The 23,072-nt window shown below is 41.9% G+C and overlaps 2 protein-coding genes and 1 long non-coding RNA gene across 8 annotated transcripts; 2 read left to right on the plus strand and 1 right to left on the minus strand.

The window, feature by feature from the left end:
- The first annotated feature begins 6,150 nt into the window (after positions 1-6,150).
- LOC102694926 (sodium- and chloride-dependent GABA transporter 2-like) lies at positions 6,151-13,141 on the plus strand. Its single transcript, XM_069190400.1, has 14 exons — positions 6,151-6,346; positions 6,862-6,996; positions 7,312-7,452; positions 7,719-7,806; positions 7,899-8,031; positions 8,630-8,764; positions 10,122-10,225; positions 10,536-10,660; positions 10,772-10,884; positions 11,024-11,161; positions 11,520-11,622; positions 12,084-12,184; positions 12,342-12,512; positions 12,624-13,141. The coding sequence occupies exons 1-14, from the start codon at positions 6,151-6,153 to the stop codon at positions 12,792-12,794; spliced, it is 1,854 nt and encodes a 617-aa protein (XP_069046501.1). The 3' UTR covers positions 12,795-13,141.
- LOC107076833 (uncharacterized) lies at positions 6,242-9,411 on the minus strand. Of its 2 annotated transcripts, XR_011189690.1 has the most exons (4): positions 9,312-9,411; positions 8,695-8,803; positions 6,899-7,003; positions 6,242-6,329 (listed from the first exon to the last, which is right to left on the minus strand). It is a non-coding gene; the product is annotated as an uncharacterized lncRNA (long non-coding RNA). The 2 variants fall into 2 exon arrangements; XR_001477959.2 differs by lacking the exon at positions 6,242-6,329 and having other exon boundaries at positions 6,339-7,003.
- Positions 13,142-15,352: 2,211 nt separating the features above from the next.
- On the plus strand, positions 15,353-22,870 carry LOC138239218 (sodium- and chloride-dependent GABA transporter 2-like). Of its 5 annotated transcripts, none has more exons than XM_069190424.1 (15): positions 15,353-16,083; positions 16,608-16,827; positions 17,179-17,313; positions 18,565-18,705; positions 18,960-19,047; positions 19,148-19,277; positions 19,646-19,780; positions 20,134-20,237; positions 20,600-20,724; positions 20,991-21,103; positions 21,236-21,373; positions 21,593-21,695; positions 21,982-22,082; positions 22,234-22,404; positions 22,515-22,870. In XM_069190424.1, the coding sequence occupies exons 2-15, from the start codon at positions 16,632-16,634 to the stop codon at positions 22,683-22,685; spliced, it is 1,851 nt and encodes a 616-aa protein (XP_069046525.1). In that variant the 5' UTR covers positions 15,353-16,083; positions 16,608-16,631; the 3' UTR covers positions 22,686-22,870. The 5 variants fall into 5 exon arrangements, with proteins under 5 accessions (XP_069046525.1, XP_069046526.1, XP_069046523.1 ...); XM_069190425.1 differs by having other exon boundaries at positions 17,248-17,313; positions 19,145-19,277; XM_069190422.1 differs by having other exon boundaries at positions 15,354-16,083; positions 19,145-19,277.
- The last annotated feature ends 202 nt before the right edge of the window (positions 22,871-23,072 follow it).

Raw genomic sequence — 23,072 nt, forward strand, 5'->3', positions numbered from 1 at the left:
GGCAAACAAATGGAAGTACTGTAAATCTAAGATCCAAGTGGAGACTTATCGGGTGGAGGTTCCCCGAGCTGTGCTATAAGAGGAGGTGAGATAAGTTAGGACAGTCTCCTCAGTCTGTGCTCTGTCTTGCCCAGTCCACCTTCATCTTCTCCTTGATCAGGTACACAGCAAATATCTGGGCTCCCCCATTTCTGAAAGGTCACAAGCAATACATTTAGTGCCCAGAAGAATTCACAAGAAGAAAATTTACTTTTTAAGATGAGTTTTAAATGAGCAATATTGTAAGTATTCAATTTTCTCTTTTAGAAAGATGTACTGTAATTATTAAATTGCTCATAAATGAATGCTGAGAGCCCATCCCATCTTTATGAAAAATGTCTGATTGTATATCTTTCCTGTGGGAAGACCTCTGCTGTGCTATTAAAGCTTAAGCAGACTTGGCTGTCTCAGAAGCTGGCTGCAAAGCATGAGGATTATTAGGTGATTTTAATGAGCCTGTTGTACTAAAACACACCAACAGGTACTGTATCATCCACCGGTCAATTATCCACTCTACACAACATTTCCAAGAATTAGTCATAGTGATGAAAGTCATTGGGAATTGGTAAGAAGGAGAATGGTTTTACTTTGTTTCATGGAAAAATACCAGTGCTGCTTGTTTTATTTTGTTTTCTGTTTAATGGATGAATGGCCTTGTCCTTCTGTATTATTGTTGCTGTTACAGTAAGTTTTCATTCTGAGCTCAGCACACACCTTATCACCTTATCTTGCATATTGCTCATCCTGTTTCTTCTTTTCTTTGTTCCTCATAACACAAGACACTGTCATGAGATGGCAGTTTGCAGTGTGCTTAACTGTGTGACTGTGAGCGGCACTGATAGCATGGAGCCTGGCTTTTGGTTAGAATGAGAATATTTTCTGTTCTGTGTTTGCTTACAAGATACTACAGTAGTTGCTGTTTTCCCTGATGGACACCTGGTTTCAGCTCCTCCAGCATCTAAAAGGTCAATTTAGAGATACTAGGGTGAACAGTGTACTGTATTTTGTTCTTGCAGGTGTCCTCCTCATCCTCTAAGTCCTGTTACTGTTTACTTGTTGAATCCCCCTGTTCCTGCTGGAGATGGCTCTGGGGCAGTACACCAGCCAGGGGGGCATCACCTGCTGGAGGAAGATCTGCCCCCTGTTTGAAGGTTGGTAACATTGCTGCAGAATGTTCTACAGAAAGTACAAAACAAGCAAAGACTATTTTTGTAATTTGTTCAAAGGTGAGCACATAGATACATGGACTGTACATGTACTGGTACAATGGAATTCTTACAGAAAGTCTCACTATTGTTAAAAAAAAGTGTAAGACTCAAATTGCAGACAGTGCATCAAGACAATATACAGTACAGACAAACAGTAGACAATGTACCTGTACAAGTAAACAAGTAAACAGTTTAAGTTTAAACAATGCAGACCTGTAAAGAATGACTGGAGATGTGCAATAAATAAATAAGAAATCATAATGAGGTAGATGGTGTAGGTGTGGACCGAGGGGCATGGCTAAATGTGTTCGCCAATCGCACTGCTTGTGGATAGAAGCTATTGAAGAATCTAGTGGTAAGTGTCCGTATGCTCTTGAATCTCTTGCCTGAGGGCAGTGGGATGAAGAGCTCATGCCCGGGGTGGTGACTGTCCTCTGTGATGGCCAGAATTCTACCATGGCAATGGTCCTTATAGAGCTGTTTAATCTCTGTGAGACCACAGCCAATGATCTTCTGGGCCACATTAACCATTCTCTGCAGTGCCTTTCTATCTCTCGAGAAGTGTTGCCGAACCACACAGTGATCCTGTAGGTGAGGACACTCTTGATGGTGCAGCAGTAGAAGTTCACCAACACAGGTACTGCCACTGCCCATCGCTTGAGGCACTTCAGGAAATAGAGATTATTTGAGATAATGTCCATGTTCACAGTCTAGGTTAGGTAATTAGAAATTCCCAAAAACCTTAAGCTGCTGACTGTTTCCACTTCTGTTCCATCAATAATGAGTGGGCTGTGAGTGTGTGGCCTGCGTCTCCAAAAGTCCACAATTAGTTCTTTTGTTTTACTTACGTTCAAGTCCAGGTTATTGCTATGACACCACCTCAGAAGCTGTACGACTTCATCCCTGTAAGTGGACTCGTCATCATTTAATGATGCGGTCGTTTCTGTGTCTTGCTGTGCAGTCGTGAGTGAATTGGCAGTACAACCTTGGACTAAGACAGCAGCCTTGTGAGGTGCCAGTGCTCAGGGTGAGTGGCGTTGATTTTTACTACTTATCTGCACCACCTGTGGTCTATGGATTAGGAAGAAACAGAGTTGCACAGTCCTAATCCCCTGAGCTTTGTCAGAGGATGTGAATCACAGAGTATCATATCTGTGAAGAAACATGGTACTTTAGGACACACAGGCCACCTCTCTGCCCAGACCCGGCGCCAGACAATGATCAACGGGGGGGGCACTAATATTTATATGTTTTGGTCTGTAAATGGATGAAATATAGTATAGTATAGAAAGTATAGTCTTTCTGCATACTGGTTGACATACAAATTTTGGCTGCTTCAAAAGTGTTTATAACATCGCCACAGATGGTGTTAACAAACACAAAGAACATTCCAATGTTATTTCCAGAACAACAGACTCGACCACTGCCCACTCGAAAACACAAGCACCATTACAAAGAATGCAGTTAAATAAAGCAAATCGCACAAAATCATCTAAAATGCAAAAAGGTGTTTTACTCCTCCGTGGCGGGAGTGACAATCAGGACCATGGCTGGTAGCCAAGCTGATAAAACTAGTCAAGACAACGTAATCATTGTGAACAGTGATGAATACAAATAATGTTAGAGGCTCTTGTTCAGTGAGAAAGAAAAACATCTTAGTTACCATCAGAAAAGCTGAAAGCAAAACATGTGACTTGAACTTAACTTTTAGGAACGATGATCGGAAAACAGTTTCCAGTGTGGAGAAAGAGTTTTCGCATGTTGCGGACGAAGCACAGAATACTAAGGCCAGTTTAAATGTTATTAATAGGCTACTGCGGGCTTTGCTTAAATGGTTTTGTGGTGCTCTGACAGCAGTCTATGAACAGTCCATTCCTGAAGCCTGTTCCTCTTACATTAGGGACATGAGGAATTGGTACGCAACTTGGTACGCTTGGTACATAAATCGAATCCAATCAAAAACGAACCAGTGCACCGCCGGGGATTCCGGGTAAATTAACGAACGCACCCATATGTGCTATAAAGCACCCAGCACATAGCCTACAAAAGCAAATAGCTTACGAAAGCAAAATGCAACATCCATCTATAGAAAAACAACTAGCTACAGACTAATGAACAAAGGCATGCCGATGCTAACCAACACACCGTCCCAACGAAATTATAGCAAGCACAATTCAATTTGAAAACTTAACAGAGGTCAGAGATGCCACGGCTGGCACAGGAATAATAATATCATGTAAACTGACCGAATTTAGCTTAGCCCTACTTTTGATGTATTTTGAATTGGCGTGCAATGTTTGGTCTACAGCTTGGCATTGAATATGATAACTGTTCAGAATTGGACCAGTCCAAGTGTGCTTTTTTAAAATAACATTTGTTTTCCATGCTAACCTGATTAACTTTGGCAAGCTCGTATGCGAGTAGCTTATTTGATGTTGCACCACAGCTGATAAGATTTTTTATTTTATTCCAACGTCAAGAGTTTGACAGCGACTTAGCCAATTACATCACATTGACCTCCCCATTTCATTTGTTTCATTTTTTTTTTGGTTAGAAACGCTATGACAAGCATCATACCGTCAATTTTTCTTTTAATTGACTGGCTCAGAGAGGAATCACTCTTTGACTGGGTGGGCCAGGCTCACCAGTAACTACACCCCTGAGTTGGAGTATTAACATTTTTTCCAGGGGAGCATAATGGTCCATCTGGGGGAGCATTGCCCCCCCCGTAGAGACGGCACTGTCTCTGCCACTATGTCTATTAGGAGCTCAGAAATCATCGGTATATGTGGATCACTATTGGAGAATACGTAGTATTCCCTTAGCTCTGTCTTTCCTAGGTGTGGATGGATGCAACAAAACAAGTGCTTTCTCTTACAGTCTCTGTGGAGGAAGGTTTTAAATCCCACTCTTCTCCCCTACAATGAGACACTTTCCAAACAGAAAAAGAGAATCCATGTATTTTTCATGATACTACAAGAAGAAAAACCCTCCTGTGTTCTTCATTCTCACAATCTGTAGCTTGCAGGTGATTTTGGCCTGGCAGATGACTCTCCCAGCCACAGCTCTATGGTACTGTATGCAGTGCCTGTGTTCAAATTCTTCAAAAATGATACCACTCCTTCTATCTCTGCCTACTGAACAGCACTACCAGCTTTGTACCAGCTTTGCCATTTTCTCTGTGCTGCGCGTCACAAAATGTAAGTCAAATTGAAACTCATCCCCTGCCCTCAATTTACACTGAGCAAACACTTTGCTTGATCACATTTTAATCCTTTAACATATTATAATATAAGTGGTTTGCTAATCAAATGTTTTCTTTCTTTATTAATGAGTAAGCGACACCTAAATAGAATTTTCCTGTCAAGAGAAACTGACACATAGATACTGGTGCTACAACCTGGCAGGCAAGGTTAAGATTAGTTGTTCTTTCAAGCTGTCTTGGAATGACCATTGAGAGATCCTTCTTACTTTCTTAATGCACCATTTTACATGTAACATGTTTCGGGTAGTTTTTTTCTTCAAACAGGTTTTTGATAAAAAAAGAATTCAGTTTTAATAAAAATGATAAATCATGAGGATTTATCACATAAATACACAGCACACAAATTTGTTTGCTTCATTCGGTTAATCGAATTTTGATTAATTTGAATACCTATTGTGTTAATTCTTTAGAAATAAGGAAACTAAAACTGTTGTATATTAAGAATTAATTTCCTTCATGGAGAGCTGGAGAAAGGGAGGTTCCTCACTTTCTTGTCTTCAGAAAAGATAGTTCTCCTTTGCCTTTCCTATTGTCTGCTTCCCAACCTCCTGTCCTTTACAGGAGACAGATCCATGTCTTTTCACAGGGCTGAAGTTGGAGCAGCCAGGCATCTGCAACACATGCATCATGGAACACAATTCACGATAAGTTACTGTATGTCTTTTATCTGGCCAAAGGTAAATGAAACAGTATTGTAATATCTTAAATTCATTATGTCATAAATTATCTAATTTTATTCTTCTTATATATGGTTTTACCAAGTTATAGTTAGGCTCAACACATAAAAAGGATAACTCTATGCTATTTCTTCAGTTTTTTTTAAAGAAGTATCTTTAGGTCAGGTTCACAAGGTTGCATTTAAATAGGAATATCCACTTCCAGTAGGAAAGAACAGTCAGATCATTTTAAGTTGTAAATGAAGGAGAAATTTGATCAATTCAGATTTGTGTCCTTGCTCCTTTGCAGACGTTTCGTAATTTCATGTTCCAACGATACCTGTGAGTTGAGTTTTAAATGAGCAATTTTGCAAGTATTCGAATTTCTTTTTTAGACAGGTGTAATTATTAATTTGCTTATAAAAGTATGCTGAGAGCCCAGCCCAGCTTCATTAAAATGTCTGATGGCATAGCATACCTCTGGGGAGTCCTCTGCTTTGTTATAAGAGCTTGAGCAGACTTGGCTCTCTGATCAAGTATGAGTCCAAGTATGAGTCATAGTGATTAATTTAAGTTAATTTGGCAATAAGAAGAATGATTTTAGTTTAAATTGTGGAAAGATACCCATAGTGTATTTGTTTTAATTTGTCTTTCCTGCTTTCTGACTGTAAGACCTTGTCCTTCTATATTACTGTTGTTGTTGTTGTTAAGTTTTCATTCTGAGCCTAGCACATCTTATCTCCTGGTGCCTTACATATAGCTCATCTTGTCTCTCTGTTTTGCTATCTTGGACCTAAAACATTTTGTTATTCTAACATGGGTTTTACACTGGTGTTAGATAATTGTATATATGCTTTATGCCTTCCTCAGTCCAGTGAGAGCTTCAGCACCTGAAACTTTCCGGTTTTCCCTTTCTCAATCTGTTGTTCTCTATAGAGGACAGATCCTTGTGATCCAGTTACTTCACTGGATTGCAGCTGGGATGGACGGGGATCTTCAGACAGGAACTCGGCGTGAGCCCCCAGTCCAGGGGACCAGGCTGGTGCAGAAGGGGCAGAAGATCCAGGAGAGGGGCCAGTGGGCAAACAAGAGGGAGTTCATCTTGGCTGTTGCTGGACAGATTGTTGGTTTGGGCAACGTGTGGAGGTTCCCCTACCTGTGCTACAGAAATGGGGGAGGTGAGTGAGGCAATTGAATGGCTGATTTCTGCTAATTTAAAATTCACGAGGAATGACAGCAGCCAAAAGCTTGGGAGAAATTAGAATTGTTTATTGTGATGTGGAGATTTGGCGTAACCCGCTTGGCTGAGGGCCAACCTCCCGGCCGTTGGACGGGGAGGATAGGACCCCCCATGCGACCAATTGGGTAGCTGCAAAGGTGGAGAGGGGGTGGAGGAGGGATGCAAAAAACGAACGAGGAAGAGGAGAGGGTGACGTTTGATATTTATGGAGACCGGTTGCTTACGTCACGATTAGTGAGAATTGCAGCAGCTGTGTCGAATGAGCGCGGCTGCCTTCATTCCTCCCGAACCTTCATTAAAAACTCCATTACAATGTATACAATGTACAATGTGATCTTGATGAAAACGTTATTTTCTATATAACGGTAAATTCTAATCATGAAGACCATTTCTCAGCGTTTACATTATGTACAGTAATTAAGCTTTTGGAAGTTATCTTGTTCTTTGTAAAAGGTGCCTTCCTCATCCCCTACGTCCTGTTCCTGTTTACCTGTGGAATCCCCCTGTTCCTGCTGGAGACGGCTCTGGGGCAGTACACCAGCCAGGGGGGCATCACCTGCTGGAGGAAGATCTGCCCCCTGTTTGAGGGTGGGTACTATTGAAACAGAATATTAAAAAACGTGAAAATGAGGAAAGACTTATTTTGTTACTTGAGGATTTAAATTTAAATTTTAATTGAATCAGGACATAGACAAACATGATTTATAATATGATGGTCATGTCATGTAGTTTAACAACATCATGTACCACCCTGAATCAGAGACAATGTCCTAGAAAATGAGTCTCAGACATCATTCTTTCAAACATCACACTAGTTTTAAACAATAAAGACAATGGTCAGATTTATCACACTGATAGTATTTGTTTTCTTCTGCGTTTCCAATCTTCATTTGTTCTTTGCAGGCATTGGCTTATGTACTGTCGTGAGAATGGTCTGTGGCTGCACTGTTTATATCATCATCCTGGCCTGGGCCTTCTTCTACCTGTTCTCCTCCTTCAGCTCTGAGCTGCCCTGGGCCAGCTGTGGAAACACCTGGAACACAGGTACTGGAGCATAGGCCTTCACTAGCAGCCATTAGTGAAACACCAGTGTGTTGAAAATGTAGACTCCAGAGATACTGTTTTTTCCTGGTGTTTGTGATGCAGTCATCCAGTGATGAAGATGATAGTTCAAAGTTCCTGTATTAGCAGAGTTCTGAAATTCATATATTTAGCAACGTTTTGATCCTGTTCTCTCTGCACTCTCACCAGTTCTTGCTGTCTTCCAGACAAGGTCACACACTTCTCCCATTCTGTTGGTCTTCTGATAGATTCCTGTGTGGAGTTTGACAAGCAGAATCTCACTTCCAACTGGACAGATTCAGAAAAGACCACCTCTGCTGTAATGGAGTTCTGGAAGTAAGTTAGACACCCTCACACCTGTACATACACAATGACATACTCTGGTCATGTTTTTCAACACAATCGTGTCTGTGTCCTGATCCCTGCAGCAGGAGGGTGCTGGGTATCTCCAGTGGGATCGATGAGGTGGGCAATCTGAGATGGGAGCTGGGACTGTGTCTCCTTATGGCCTGGATCATCTGTTACTTTTCTGTTTGGAAGGGAGTGAGGTCCACAGGGAAGGTGAGACACTTTTGCTGTTGGGGTGTATTTTCTTCTGTGCTGCAGGAATTACATTTTCATCCAATCTAGACAATAGTTTGTTGGATATAATTGTCTTTATGGTACCATGGGACATTATTAACATTGATGGGTAGGTTGTTAAATACTCCCACAATCCTTTGTGTTTCACAGCACCTCCAGTTGTCAGTTTTGAATACACTTCCCTGTAGATTGCATTTGTGTAATGCTGAAGAAGTCCTTTGGGGTGACAATGTAAATACCTTCAAGGATCTTGAGTTCTTCAATCAAGTCTCCTTAAAGATTTGTCTGGTCAGATTCAGTTCTTTTAAACTGTTAGGGTAAGATCTTAGAAACACTTTTCTAATATCTTAGAAAATCATGCTGAAGGGGATTGTAATCCCATCAGTGAAAATAAAAAACAGGTTATATCATTTTTAAAGATTGTATGTTTAAAAATAAAACGTTTATGATTTGCTGAAGAACAGTGGTAGACCAGACAATTCTCTCAACTGTATCTTGAATTGAAGTAAAAAAGTACAAGTAAAATTAAAATTAAACCTCTCCATACTGTATATCAGTGGTTTCCCTGCCCCCTCAGGTCGTGTATTTCACAGCCACTTTCCCCTATGTGATGCTGGTGGTGCTGCTGGTCCGAGGACTCACCCTGCCTGGAGCTGCTGATGGGCTGGTCTTCTACCTCTACCCTGATGTAACTCGGCTCACTGACCCTCAGGTACTTCAGGACACACAGGGCAGCTCCTCCGTAGTGTATCTGTCACAGATCCATGTTATTGAATTATTATTGAAAGGGTCCTGTAGACCCCACAGTGCTCTGCAGGGTCCCCAGAGGGTTTGAGGACACCACACCCTGGAATCATTGTTTACTTCAGATTATCAAGTTATTTTAAACCTAGCCCCAGTGTTCCCCACTGTAGAAGGGAGTTCCACTACATCAAACCATGAAAGCAGAACAGTCTAAATGTTTTTTTCACCACAGTGAAAGGCTTTTTAACCAAACCATTATAATAAGGACCATAAATAAAAAATACATACACAGCACATTTAATAAATTTTCTCCAGCAAAGAAAACATCATAAACTTTTTCAATCACAAGAAGAGAACCGGAGCTTCAGAGCTTCTCTGTTTCCCAATCCATAAGACAAGAAAGCAATCAATTACAGCAACATTTTTTATCTGATGACTCGTTCAGCACAGTTCCAAAGACCTTCGAAAATTTATCAGTAACCCGTCGAAATACAATCCCAAAAGCAAAAGCTCACCCAAATGCATACAAATCCCACGTTTGCACCTTATAGAACATGAAGAAATTATTCAGATAAATTCACAAGCAGGAGTATTTACTCATCTCCAGGTTTGGAGACAAATGAAACCGATTGGCTCCTGGGGCTTGAAAAAGCTGGTCTAATAGGTTCAAATTACTGCCATTCATTGTTTTATTTCAACCATTTGGAAGCTTATGGGATGGACGTCCTTTGTGAACCTTTGACTGCACATTTTTCTACTGATTGTTGACATAGCAAGTAATGATCAATCAGATTCTTATCACTTCACAGCTGAAGGCCTGTCAGGCCTTTCTGCCTAACAGCAATAAAAGTCTCTGTGGGAGTGCCTAGTAATTGCTCTGTGGGAGCTTTCTATAGTAATTGCAATAGCTACTATACTTTTTAAAGTACTTTTTTTACAATTTAATACATTTTCTGGAAATGCGAGCAAAACCATTTTAGGTCCTGTCTTCACAATTATGTAGAATTTTTAGATCTGTTATATTTGTCTCAATTTTCTATCCATGCTAGTAGACACGTAGGACAAGGCCAGCAACCATATTCAGAAGTCTGACAGGGCCACAACTTGAACAATTGATCTTTGAAGACAAAAATCTGGATATTTCGGTCTGGTGAATGGTCATGCCTGGTTAATGGCTGTGTTAGCTTCAATTTATCTTAAACCAGATGTCTACTGTCTATATTTCTAGAGATATTACAAAATTGAGGATTCATAATTCCAGATGGAAATTGGCTCTGGGGACATCTATGACAGCAGCAATATTCCCCTGTCTCTGTCTCTCCTAGGTGTGGATGGATGCAGCAAAACAAGTGTTTTCCTCTTACAGTCTCTGTGGAGGAATGTTGACGTCTCTGGGCAGCTACAACAAATATAGTAACAATTGTTACAAGTGAGTACAAAGGTCAATATGGCAAAATACTAAGAAAAATATATTTTCTAATCTCTCTGTTCTCCCCTATAATTAGGATTAGGGGTAATTGTTAAATACATTTTACTCTGAGCAAAACAATCCATTGTAAAATTTGCTTTTGAATCTTTCATAATAATACAAGAAGCCCACCTGTGTTCATTCTCACAATCTATTGCTTGCAGGTCTTTCCACTGGCAGGCGTACAGTACATCTTAGCCTCAACTGTAGGTTGTGCAGTGCTAGTGTTCAGATGCCTCTCAGAATGGCACCATATTCTCTCCTCATGCAGGGACTCCTTCTACCTGTGCCTCCTCAACAGCGCTACCAGCTTTGTGGCTGGATTTGCCATCTTCTCTGTGTTGGGCTTCATGGCATATGAGCAGGGAGTGGACATTTCGCAGGTGGCCGAGTCTGGTGAGCTGCAGTCTGTCCACATCTGCTATCTGTCACCCTGGTTCATCTCTGACTGGAGTGTGTTTTGTAAAAATAAATCTTAATAGATTCTGCCTCTGTCTGGTTGTGCAGGTCCTGGCCTGGTGTTTATTGCATATCCGAGAGCGGTGGCCATGATGCCTCTGTCTCAGCTGTGGTCTGCCTGCTTCTTCATCATGGTCCTCCTGCTGGGAATGGACACAGAGGTGAGACCATCTAATGAGTCCAACATATATGTAAATTCACAAGGTTTAGCCTGCGTTTCTCTGTGTGTCTCTGTCCTCTTAGCATGAGTTGACTCAGTGGTCCAGGTGTCTGTGCTCTCTGTTGTCTTCCTCTCTGCAGTTTGTGGGCATTGAAACGGTGATGACAGGCATTGTGGATTTGTTCCCTATGGTGCTGAGGAGAGGATACCGGCAGGAGCTCCTCCTGCTCCTCTTCTGTGTGGTCTGCTTCCTGCTCGGGCTCCTCATGGTCACTGAGGTGAGCACTGAAGAGCTGAGGGGCCTGACTGTTAATCAACAAGACCTGGAATGAGCTGGTTTGAATAAAAGGATAAGCAAGTTCTTCTGAACATCCCATAGAATTGGAAGACATTTATTGGAAACTGCAGGAACTTTTGTGCCATTTTAGGGCACCAATCAACAAATCAGTACTTTGTACTAAGGTTTCTCTTAAGGGATCAGCAAATTCTTCTGAGCAGCCTACAGAGATTAAGAGATTTATTGGAAACTGTAGGATATTTGTGCCATAGTGTATCATTTTGAACTTTTGAACTTACCCATAGTGTTACAGAGTGTCACTGTAACCTTTCGGTTTCAATATTTGTATCTCTCTACAGGGTGGCCTGTATGTCTTCCTGCTGGTTGATTACTATGGCAGCAATGGGGCCTGCATTTTGTTTGTTGCCATATTTCAGAGCATCTGCATTGGATGGGTGTACGGTGAGCTCACACTCCATTATCACACCTGCTTATGTGCAGGACTTTACTTCCTTCTCCTTAAGTGTTTTTGAGATCCATTTTTCTGATCCATCTTTGCCTAGCAAAACGTTTTATTGCACAGTACTACTTGACACGCAGTCTTCCTTAATTCTCAGTTATAATATATATAAAAGTTATAAAATATGCTTTGCCTCTTTTGATTTTTACTGAATTGCTTTAGTTGGCTTCTGGGTTTTTACAAGAGGAGCTGATCTCTTGACTAGTAAAGCTAATCACTAGAATTTCTAAAGTCCCTAGTCATCCATAATCCAAATATTACCTTAAACTCAGAAACACTCACATGACCAGAGGTCTATTAAAGAAAATGCTCACTGAATTCAGATGACTCAACAAAATAAATGTAAACATCTGTAATTGTGTCATTACTGAGCTTCTTCTCTTGACCTCTGAATTTCATGCAGGAGCTGATCTCTTCTGTGCCAACATTGAGGACATGACTGGCTATCGGCCTTTGTCTGCATTTTGGTACTGTTGGCGCTACATCACTCCAGCTGTGTGCACTGTAAGTGCATGTCTTGAACTTCTTCAAATTAACTCCACCTATAAAAATCAGTTTCTATTGTAATATGACATTCCACATCTTCAGCAGTGCCCCTGTGCTGTCCTGGTGAAGCTGAGTCACTGAACTGAGGTGAAGCTGTCTGTTCTTTCCCCTTCAGGGCATCTTCATCTTCTCGCTGGTCAGGTACACCCCACTGATGTTCAACAACACCTATGTTTATCCAGACTGGGCGTATGTCATAGGGTGGCTTTTGGGTATCTCCTCTGTCATTGGTGTCCCTCTGGTCATGCTGTATAAGCTCACCTCATCAACAGGGTCACTACACCAGGTATTGCTCCTCCCTCTTTGGTAACTGAAGAGCTCTATGCTGAATTGTCAGTTTGTTCCTTCTCCTGAGCTGAGTCTGTAACAAACTCATCTGTTCTTGGTGTCTCTCTAGCGTTTGCACCTGCTGTGTAGCCATGCCCAGGACCTGCCTCTCAGCCAGAAGCAGAAACAGAGCTGTGATCCTCTGAGCTCAGACTCCAGTGCTCTGTTGAGTTCAAGAGAGAAACGGCTAAAGAGTGAAGGGAGCCCTGGAGCTCCAATCCCAGCAGCCTCTATCTGTTAACACAGCAGCAGTGTTGAAAGTGGTTCAATATGGGTACTTATGATGTTTGAAGTAGAAAGGTTATTAAATTTAACAATGGTAAAGTGTGATGAATACAGTGTTTTAAAATAATTGATTAATAAATTTGTCAAATTACTGTAACAAAGTTCTCTTAACATGATACTATTGGACCCAGAGTCTCTGACTCAAACAACTGTCAAACAGTATATGGCCCTCTCTCGGATCATAATGGAGGTCCCTCTCATCTCCGAGACCTTTGCCTGTGGATTCGCAAGCAACCTCTTAACACTGATTTATTATCTTTTCCCTTTCTGGACACCTCGGGGAGCCTTCTACTACCTTACTCACCTGGAGCCTCCAGCTCCTAGATATTTCATACAGCCTCCTGTTCCCCCAGAACACCCAGTGGTCCTCTCACGATCAGCCAGCCCATGGTCTTCAGATCCGCTTCCAGCTGATGACGTCCTCCTGATGCCTCCAGGCTGGGCGTCACAGACACAAAGAGGCCACAGCACCTCACTCTTTTGCCCAGACATATCACCCCTTAACTATATAGCCGAGTCTGTTATTGCATTTCACCACTCATGCCGAGACTCAACACTGTGTCCCTAATTGAAATACACAATCTCTCTGGTGCCCTACTCTCACATCTCAGGCTGTGCCTTCATGTCAACCGGCACACCTACTCCTGTGCCCATCCACCACTGCTTTCTCACTCATGTACTTTAGCTGCTGGTGCACCTCAAATTAGTGATAAGTGCGAAACCAACACATATACATGCTAAACACTCTCACAGTGGACTCCAAGCAGTCCTGGACACTTACACCAAAATAGGCTGCAGATTCTATAAATAATTCAGTTTTGTCTAACTCCAGAGACTCTCCGTCCACAATCTCCTCTGAGATTGTTGCTTTTCCATCTCTCCCCTTATCAGAGTTTTGCTACAGCCAGCAGTCTGCCTTCTCTCTCGCACCTGTAAGCCAGATGCTCTTTCTTAACAGTGTCCGCACCGGCAGCTACTCACATCCATTGCTGTCTTGCTTCGGCCTCTTTTTCTCTCTCTCACAGCTGAGCCCCTGCTTACGGGAGACCTGATCTCCCTCCTCTCTCGCCTGCAGCTTGCACAAGACTAAAGTCTTGGCTTGATCACTGTTCTGGAACGCGTTTGATGTGCTTTTAAATTACTCCCACAGCTGAGGCTCATTACCACTCACTCCTCTCAGCTGTCGTTATCAAGGCACCGTGTCGCTCTCTGCTGAGAGCTCCCCACCGAACACACCTGTATCTCTATGATGTACTATAATAAATATCTGGCTGGAGTAGAATGGTGATGCTAAGCTGTTCTTATTTGCTTCTTTTAATTAAATATGTGTCACATAGATTCAACCAAGATGGTACAATTAAGGCCTGCTGAGTGGCTCCATTGTGAAAGGAAATTGTCCAAGTGTAGCTTGTGCAATCACAGGTTCACTATGATAGCTCACTAGTATGATTGTCTAATCAGCAGTGCACGATTGGGTGAGATTGGATCTAGTTGTCCGTAGCTCTGTAATCTCAGTGACAATAACCTCTGTGCTTCTTAAACTGTTTTGAATTTGCTTCCTTCTTCAAGACAAAAGAGAGTGTCACCTTGTTTTTTTTAGACTGGTCAAATTTATTTAACACTTGTCATAAACAATCTGATTTTCTTCCCTAAAAATTGCTTATGTTTTGCTCTAGCCTGCCATTCATTGTATAAACAGATAGGTAATGCTTTATTAATCCTCTAGGGAAATCGATGTGTTACAGCAGTCCAGCCCAAGACAAGCAAAACAGACATCAGAATAGTTATAAAACAAAAGACAAACAAAATAAATAAAAATAAATACATAGGTGTGTGCAAAATGTGCTGATCATAGTCGCTGTATAAACAATAAAATATGTGCAAAATGAGCATAGGTTTATACAGACTGATTGTCCAAAAAGTACAATGGAGCAAACATGCTGTCCATAGATGAGCAAATGAAGGGCTAACAGTCCTAGCCTAGGGCAGCGTTATATACCCTGACAGCCGCTGGGAGAAAAGACCTGCGGAAACGTTCCCTTGAACACCGTAGCTGGAGCAGTCTATTGCTAAATGTGCTCCGCTGCCCAGTAACAGTCCCATGAAGCGGATGAGAGGTGTTGTTCATGATGCCTGTGAGCTTGTTCAGCATTCTCCTCTCAGCCACCCTACTCCATGGGGTCAAGGCTCATCCCCAGCACAGTGCCAGCCTTCTTGATGAGTTTATTGAGCCTATTTGCATCTTTTGTCATGATGCTGCTGCCCCAGCACACCACAGCGTAGAAGATGGCTGCCGCCACCACTGATTCATAAAAAATGTGTAGCAGTGTTCCGCACACACCAAAGGACCTGAGTCTGCTAAGAAAATAGAGTTGGCTCTGACCTTTCTTGTACAGGGCATCAGTGTTACCAGACCACTCCAGCTTATCATCCAGGTGTACCCCTAAGTACTTATAGGAATGTATGCCCTCTATGTCCTCACCCTGGATGGAAACAGGATTCAGCAGAGACTTATTCCTAATAATTTCTTTGGTCTTGCTGGTGTTAAGCTGGAGATGGTTAAGATGACACCACTCCACAAAATTGGTAATCAAGCTCCTATATTCCTCCTCCCTCCCCTCTCTAATACACCCCACAATTGCAGAGTCACCTGAAAACATCTGCAGATGACATGTCTCAGAGTTGTTCCTGAAGTCAGAAGTGTAAAAGGTGAACAGGAATGGAGCAAGGACAGTCACCTGTGGAGCCCCAGTACTGCTAACAATCTGTTCGGACACACAGCTCTGTAGCCATACATACCGTGGCCTGCAAAACACCCTCACCCTCCTATTCATCTTCTACACTCTTATTATTTTAAAGAATGAGTTATAGTGATGAATGATTCATGTATTGTTAAAATGGAGAATATACTGTATAGTGGGAAAAAAGACTAGTGTTGTCTTTGCTCTATCTTCTGTCTTCTAATTTGTTTTCATTCTGAGCTGAGCACACCTTATCTCCTGGCACCATTCATATCACTCATACTGTCTCTTTTCTCCTTTGCTGTTTGAAACATTTCTCAGACCATAAAATACTGTGTTGTGCCACTTGTGTGACAGAGTTGTATATAAGCTTCATGCTTGCCTACTGTATGTTCAGTGAGTCTCTAGAGCTGAGCAGAAGGTGAATAGTATGAGATGGACAGCATCTCCTGGTTCATCCAGTGCTGAAGAACGGGAGAGTCTCCGTATTCCAGACCTCTGACTGTGAGTGGTGATTTTCCATTGCATGTGCAGTATGCATATAAATAAAGAAACGGTGTTATGAAATATTTAAGGAGATATTGGAGACTCTGTCTACCTTTCAGGGAAGCAGCATATTTACATGCGTTTTACAAGGTAAACCAATCCAGTCCATCACTGTGACACCTGTGTGAGCCTCACATACTGTGCCATTAAATAGAAAAAATCCCTTTACATATAGTGAAAACATCATTGCTTAAGTTCCTAATTTACATATAAAGACTTATCACTCTTGTGAAAGAGGTAAAGTGGTCATGACTTCTGTTATTCAAAGACTAATGAATTTGGATGCCATGTACACAGTATAAAAAGAGTGAGTGTGAGTTAGACCACTTAAACAGTTCCTTTACTGGTTTTCACAAAAAAATTAGAGAAGTAGCAGTTTTTGTATTGAACTTTGCATTTAGTTTTGTTTCTGCTTTGTTTCTGAGGATGAAGATTCTTCCTTGAATTTTTCTTTCCTTCCCATTCCTTTTTCCTCTCAACAGTCATTTCACTGGGCTGCAGCTGGGATGGACGGGGATCTGCAGGCAGAAGCTCAACATGAGCCCTCAGTCCAGGGGAGCAGGCTGGAGCAGAAGGGGCAGAAGATCCAGGAGAGGGGCCAGTGGGCAAACAAGAGGGAGTTCATCTTGGCTGTTTCTGGACAGATTGTTGGTTTGGGCAACATTTGGAGGTTCCCGTACCTGTGCTACAAAAACGGGGGAGGTGAGTGAGGCAGTTGAATGGTATCTATCCACTGAAGGTCTAAAAGGGTTGATTTTGATGAAAAACAATTTTCTTCTGTGATTGTAGTTACATAACAGCATAAGTATTTTTCAGCAGTTAATTTAAATTTGAGGAAGTTTATTTATCCTTCTGTGCACAAGTGTAACAAGTTATTTTAATCATAAATCTATGAATTATTAAATTGTCTTTGAGAACATTTAGCCCCATATAAGTTTATGAATATGAACAATTTGACTTTGACTAAAAAAGATGTTTACAGTGGAAAATATAAAATGTTAATATAGGTTAGTATAATATCTTTTGTGATATTTAATCTCCCCTTTGTAAAAGGTGTCTTCCTCATCCCCTATGTCCTGTTCCTGTTTATCTGCGGACTCCCCCTGTTCCTGCTGGAGACAGCTCTGGGGCAGTACACCAGCCAGGGGGGCATCACCTGCTGGAGGAAGATCTGCCCCCTGTTTGAAGGTGATCTTCTTGTTTTCATTCATTTTTACAGCTTTCTTACATCACACTTTTTTGATTTTGAAAACCTTCCATAAGAAAGACAGGAAATACTTAATGTTTCAGTTAGAACATAGAAATGTTTCCAGATGATAGGAAGCTGTTTATTGAAAGATTCACAGAGACTCTACTTCAATACCTTGACAGTGCAATCTGTTCCAGACCTGATCTTGGAAATTTCCAGTCCAGTTCAGATGAGATAAAAGTGTCTATAAGTCATTAGATAATTGATTTGTATTATAACTCTCATGTTCAAGCAAAGAAAGCACTGAGAAATAAGACTTTGCCTTAACTTAAATCTTATATAGAAAAGTGTCTTGGGTGCCAAATTATTCTCACACTCCACAAAGTAACATTCTTCAAAAAGTGCCCTGTCCCATCCCTTCCCAAAGGCAGAGTTACAAGGCCTGATATGAAAAAATAAATCAGGAGCTGTTTTAGTACTGAGACAAATGGTTTTCTCGATAATTTCTTTTGAACACAGATTTGTGACAGCAGGGACACTGAATCCACTCTAAATTCAGCACTAGTCTAAATTCCCAGGAAAGGGACAATGCAGAAATAACAGCCCATCCATCTTCTCAGAGCTCTACAAGAGAACAAATTTAGCCTCAGAATTATACTTTTATTGTGGAAGCTCCTCCCTCATTATTACCACACAAAGGCCTTTTAAAGTCACACTGTTCCTTTACTCGTATAATAGTAAAATACCATGATACAAAAAACAGCCTGAAAAGATGAGAACAGTGTACCACAACACAGTGTGACATTAAATTTTCAAATAGGGCATTTTTTAAGCATTTTATTTTAAAAATGCCCAACGATGTGTTTTGAAAAATATGTTATGTAAAATAACACTTTACAGTATGAAGAACAGCCCAACAATGCAGTTCTTCCATATTTCATTGACCGAAGTCCTGACTCTCAGTTGTCATTAAAGATCACCGGGCAGTTCTTGATAAGAGTAGAGAGTTATCCCGGTGTGTGGGCTAAATTTCTCCCCTCAGTCTTTACGGTGGCTTCCAAATTGTCCCCATTTTTGATTGGCTTACACTTGCCCTGCAATGGACTGGCGCCCCATCCATGGTGTACCCTGCCTTGTGCTCATTGCTTGCTGGGAAAGCTCTGGCTTCCCACGACACTGTGTGGTATAAAGCAGTTTTGTAAATGACATGACAGTGCAGTTCTGCTCCAGTTCTGCTGTTGTCTCTGTAGGAATTGGCTTTTGCACCGTGGTGATCATGATCTACAATGTCATTGTTTACATCATCATCCAGGCCTGGGCCTTCTTCTACCTGTTCTCCTCCTTCAGCTCTGAGCTGCCCTGGGCCAGCTGCAGAAACACCTGGAACACAGGTACTAGAGCAAAGGAGTTCACTAGCAGCCCCTGATGAATAATCAGTGCATTGTTAAAGAAGAGTCCAGAGATACTCTTTTTCCTTGGCTGAGCACACTGGTGTTAGTAAAACTGTCATCCTGTCTTGAAGTTGATAGTACAGTAGTTCCTGTATTAGCAGAGTTCTGATCCTGTTCTCTCTGCACTCTCACCAGTCCTTGCTGTCTGCCGCACAAGGTCACACACGTCTTCTATTCTGTTGGAATTCTGGTAGATTCCTGTGTGGAGTTTGACAAGCAGAATCTCACTTCCAACTGGACAGATGGAGAAAAGACCACCTCTGCTGTAATGGAGTTCTGGAAGTACGTTAGGCATACTGTACCTATCTCTAAAGTGATATTACAGGCGCATACAATACTTAAGTACTATAATATGAAATGTGCATCATCATCCCTACAGCAGGAGGGTGCTGGGTATCTCTGGTGGGATCGATGAGGTGGGCAGTCTGAGATGGGAACTGGCCCTGTGTCTCCTGCTGGCCTGGATCATCTGTTACTTTTCTGTCTGGAAGGGAGTGAAGTCCACTGGGAAGGTGAGGATTTTGTATTTCTCTTTTCGAGAAACACCCTGGGATTTTTAATGACCACAGAGAGCCAGGACCTCGGTTTTACGTCTCATCCGAAAGACGGCGCTTGTTTACAGTATAGTGTCTCGTCACTATACTGGGGCATTATGACCCACATGGACCGCAGGGTGAGCGCCCCCCGCTGGCCTCACTAACACTTCTTTCAGCAGCAACCTTAGTTTTTCCCAGGAGGTCTCCGATCCAGGTACTGACCAGGCTCACACCTGCTTTGCTTCAGTAGATTGCCAACTGTAAGTTGCAGGGTGACATGGCTGCTGGTTAGTTGCAGGTTTGAAATGAACCCTCTATATATCAATGGTTTCCTGCCCTCTCAGGTGGTGTACGTCACAGCCACTTTCCCCTATGTGATGCTGGTGGTGCTGCTGGTCCGAGGACTCACCCTGCCTGGAGCTGCTGATGGACTGGTCTTCTACCTCTACCCTGATGTAACACGGCTCACTGACCCACAGGTGATGCACAGGCCTTCAACATTAATATGTATCTCTATCATGAGAAACATATGGAACAAAAGTTCTGAGGTGTCTACCCCCCAGACCTAATGTCTGTCCTTTCATGTATGTTGTGCACATTAAACTCAAGATATCCTCTTGTTCGCTGCTTTATATGTAAAGGCTCAGAAGCCCTCATCTACTGTAAACATAACTAAATGATAAATAAGAAAGAACTGAATGCAACATTGTGATTATTTCAGTATTTTAATTTAATTATCATGTGGTAATATGGCTTTGAAACTCACATTATTAAAGTATGTCAATAAGTGTCCCATACAGTTTTCTATGCCCTGTGCTCCTGTCTATCCTAGGTATGGATGGAAGCAGGGACACAGATTTTCTTCTCTTACAGTGTTTGTGCAGGACTGCTAATAGCACTCAGCAGTTACAATAAATACAACAATAACTGCTACAGGTAAGAGGAAAGGTAACTCTGGAAAATGATATCAAAGTGAAATTCCTCTAAACTTCAAACTTTATAAGTGATCATTTTAAAATGCACTGTTTAATCCATTATTTTACATAGAATTTAATACTTCTTATAGTGTTACTACCTCTATTCGTAAACCATTGAATTTAAGAAATAATAGATGGTTTTAAACCATTGTTGAATCATTTTCTCCATTCATTAGCCATTAAAGGTAACACCACGTGCATTTTTTCTAGAACATTCTAGACCTATAACTGTAGGTCCTGCTTTAAAAAAGTGTCTTTCGGTCTCCACTCTTGGTAGCTGGGGATTGAGATTAAATGCCACAATGGTCTCTCTTCATACAGGGACTCCTTCTACCTGTGCCTCCTCAACAGCACTACCAGCTTTGTGGCTGGATTTGCCATCTTCTCTGTGCTGGGCTTCATGGCGCACGAGCAGGGAGTGGACATCTCGCTGGTGGCCGAGTCTGGTGAGCTGCAGTCTATTCACACCTGCTATCTGTTACCCTGGTTTTTCTCTGGAGTGTTTATGTAAACTTAAATCTTAGAGGACTGTCCTGTGAAAACCAATTCCTTTACACTTTGGATGGGTTTGTGCCAGGCTTAATATTGTAAATGATACCTGGCCAGAACATTTCTGTGGTGGTGCTCTATTCTGCATTTAGAGCCTTCCATAACTGAAATGGTTTCAAGAGTTTGTGTTACTCCCTGAATCAACCTGTGTCTGGTCGTGCAGGTCCTGGCCTGGCATTCATTGCATATCCAAAAGCAGTGGCCATGATGCCTCTTCCCCAGCTCTGGGCCACCTGCTTCTTCATCATGATCATCCTGTTGGGACTGGACACACAGGTGAGACCATGTTATGAGTCCATACAGTACTGTATTTATCCACTGGTGTTACTTGTGTTTGCATGCACTATGGGGTACTATATGTCATTATCTCAGTGATCCAGGCGTCTATGCTCTCTGTTGTCTTTGCAGTTTGTGGGCATTGAAACCGTGATGACGGCCATCGTGGATTTGTTTCCTGCAGTGTTCCAGAGAGGATACCGGCGGGAGCTCCTTCTGCTCCTCTTCTGTGTAGTTTGTTTCCTACTCGGCCTCCTCATGGTCACTGAGGTGAGGACAAGAGGGCTGAGGGGCCTGATAGTCGATAAACAAAACCTGCAATGGACAGCCCACATAGTTGAAGAAAATCCAACACAGCAAAGTTGAAATAAGGTGTTGTAAAACAACATACCAAGAAGAATACAGTACATTGAGAGCTGCTCCTCTCTATTTCAAATCACAGTTGTCACAACATTTATTTAAATAGCAATATTGTTTCTGTCTCTTCAGGGTGGAATATACATTTTCCATTTGCTTGATTACTATGCTTGCAGTGGGGCCTGCATATTCTTTGTTGCCATATTTCAGACCATTTGTATCGGATGGGTATATGGTAGGTGTTCATGTCTTTATTACTATTATTCAGCATCTGTGTTGTCCCAGTATATCATCATCTTCGTAGACTTTACATGGCCAATATTAAGGAAGCTTTCATGTCTGCAGCTTAGTCAAAATCAACAGATATTATTGATATTATTATTGATAAATACCAATTGACCTCTGGAACACACAAAATACACAAAACTGTCAGTGAATTCATATAGCACCACAAAATCTGTATGTAATTTGAAATTGTGTCATTACTTAGCTTCTTCTCTTGACCTCTGGATTTCATACAGGAGCTGATCTGTTATATACCAACATTGAGGACATGATTGGCTATCGGCCTTTAGCTGCATTTCGATACTGCTGGCTCTACATCACTCCAGCTGTGTGCACTGTAAGAGCATCTCTTGAACTTCTTCAAATTAACTTCACCTGTGAAAAAAAAATATTTTGCAATATGATATTCTGTGTTTTAATAAATCCATACCAGTGCTCCTCTCTTGTCTTAGTGGTGCTGAGTCAAGTGTCTGTTATCTCTCCTTCAGTGCATCTTCATCTTCTCCCTGGTCAAGTACACCCCACTGAAGTTCAACAACACCTATGTGTATCCAGATTGGGCGTATGTCCTGGGCTGGCTCTTTGTCCTCTCCTCTGTCACCTGTGTGCCTCTGGTCATGCTGTATAAACTCACAAGGACTGCAGGGGCACTACACCAGGTACTGCTCCAACCTCTGACTGGCGAGCTATATCCTGAACTGTGTCAGTTTATTCCTCCTCCTGAGCAGAGGTCTTTAACAAACTTTGTCTGTTCTTGGTGTCTCTACAGCGTTTGCACCTGCTGTGTAGCCATGCCCAGGACCTGCCTCTCAGCCAGAAGCAGAAACAGAGCTGTGATCCTGTGACCTCAGACTCCAGCGCTCTGTTGAGTTGTAGGGAGAAACAGCTGAAGAGTGAAGGGAGCCTTGAAGCTCCAATCCCAGCAGCCTCTGTCTGTTAACACAGCAGCAGTGTAGAAAGTGGTTTAATATGGGTACCTGTGTTTGGGGTAGACATGCCCCCCCCATTACCATGGTAACAATTTGCATCAGAAGCGGCTGAAATTTGCTATATAAACTGGAAGTTTTGTACCTATTTACAGTACTTTGGTCTTGCATGCAATAAACTTTAATTCTCTAAATTCCATTTGGCTTTTAAATCAGTCCATTCTTCTTCCTTCACAAGCTGATACTCACTGTTCCTGCCAAAAGAACACATAATAACAGAACCCCCATTTCTTGCTATGCAACACTGGATATTTTCTGCTGCTGATGTGTTCAAAGTCTTGTTGTATCTCTGTTGCAGCAGTGTGATCTTAATATTCTGAAAGGGTAATGATGAAATAAAA

This window comes from Lepisosteus oculatus, chromosome 5 (assembly GCF_040954835.1).
Source record: "Lepisosteus oculatus isolate fLepOcu1 chromosome 5, fLepOcu1.hap2, whole genome shotgun sequence".
NCBI lineage: Eukaryota > Metazoa > Chordata > Actinopteri > Semionotiformes > Lepisosteidae > Lepisosteus > Lepisosteus oculatus.

Excerpts from the sequence above, each read along its gene's own strand:
- LOC102694926 (XM_069190400.1), top strand. The coding sequence starts at position 6,151 with ATGGACGGGGATCTTCAGACAGGAACTCGGCGTGAGCCCCCAGTCCAG. Across the intron at positions 6,997-7,311 it reads GATCTGCCCCCTGTTTGAGG|GCATTGGCTTATGTACTGTC; the intron begins GTGGGTACTATT and ends TGTTCTTTGCAG. Across the intron at positions 11,162-11,519 it reads GGCTCCTCATGGTCACTGAG|GGTGGCCTGTATGTCTTCCT; the intron begins GTGAGCACTGAA and ends ATCTCTCTACAG.
- LOC138239218 (XM_069190422.1), top strand. The coding sequence starts at position 16,632 with ATGGACGGGGATCTGCAGGCAGAAGCTCAACATGAGCCCTCAGTCCAG. Across the intron at positions 16,828-17,178 it reads GTGCTACAAAAACGGGGGAG|GTGTCTTCCTCATCCCCTAT; the intron begins GTGAGTGAGGCA and ends CCTTTGTAAAAG. Across the intron at positions 22,083-22,233 it reads TCACTCCAGCTGTGTGCACT|TGCATCTTCATCTTCTCCCT; the intron begins GTAAGAGCATCT and ends TCTCTCCTTCAG.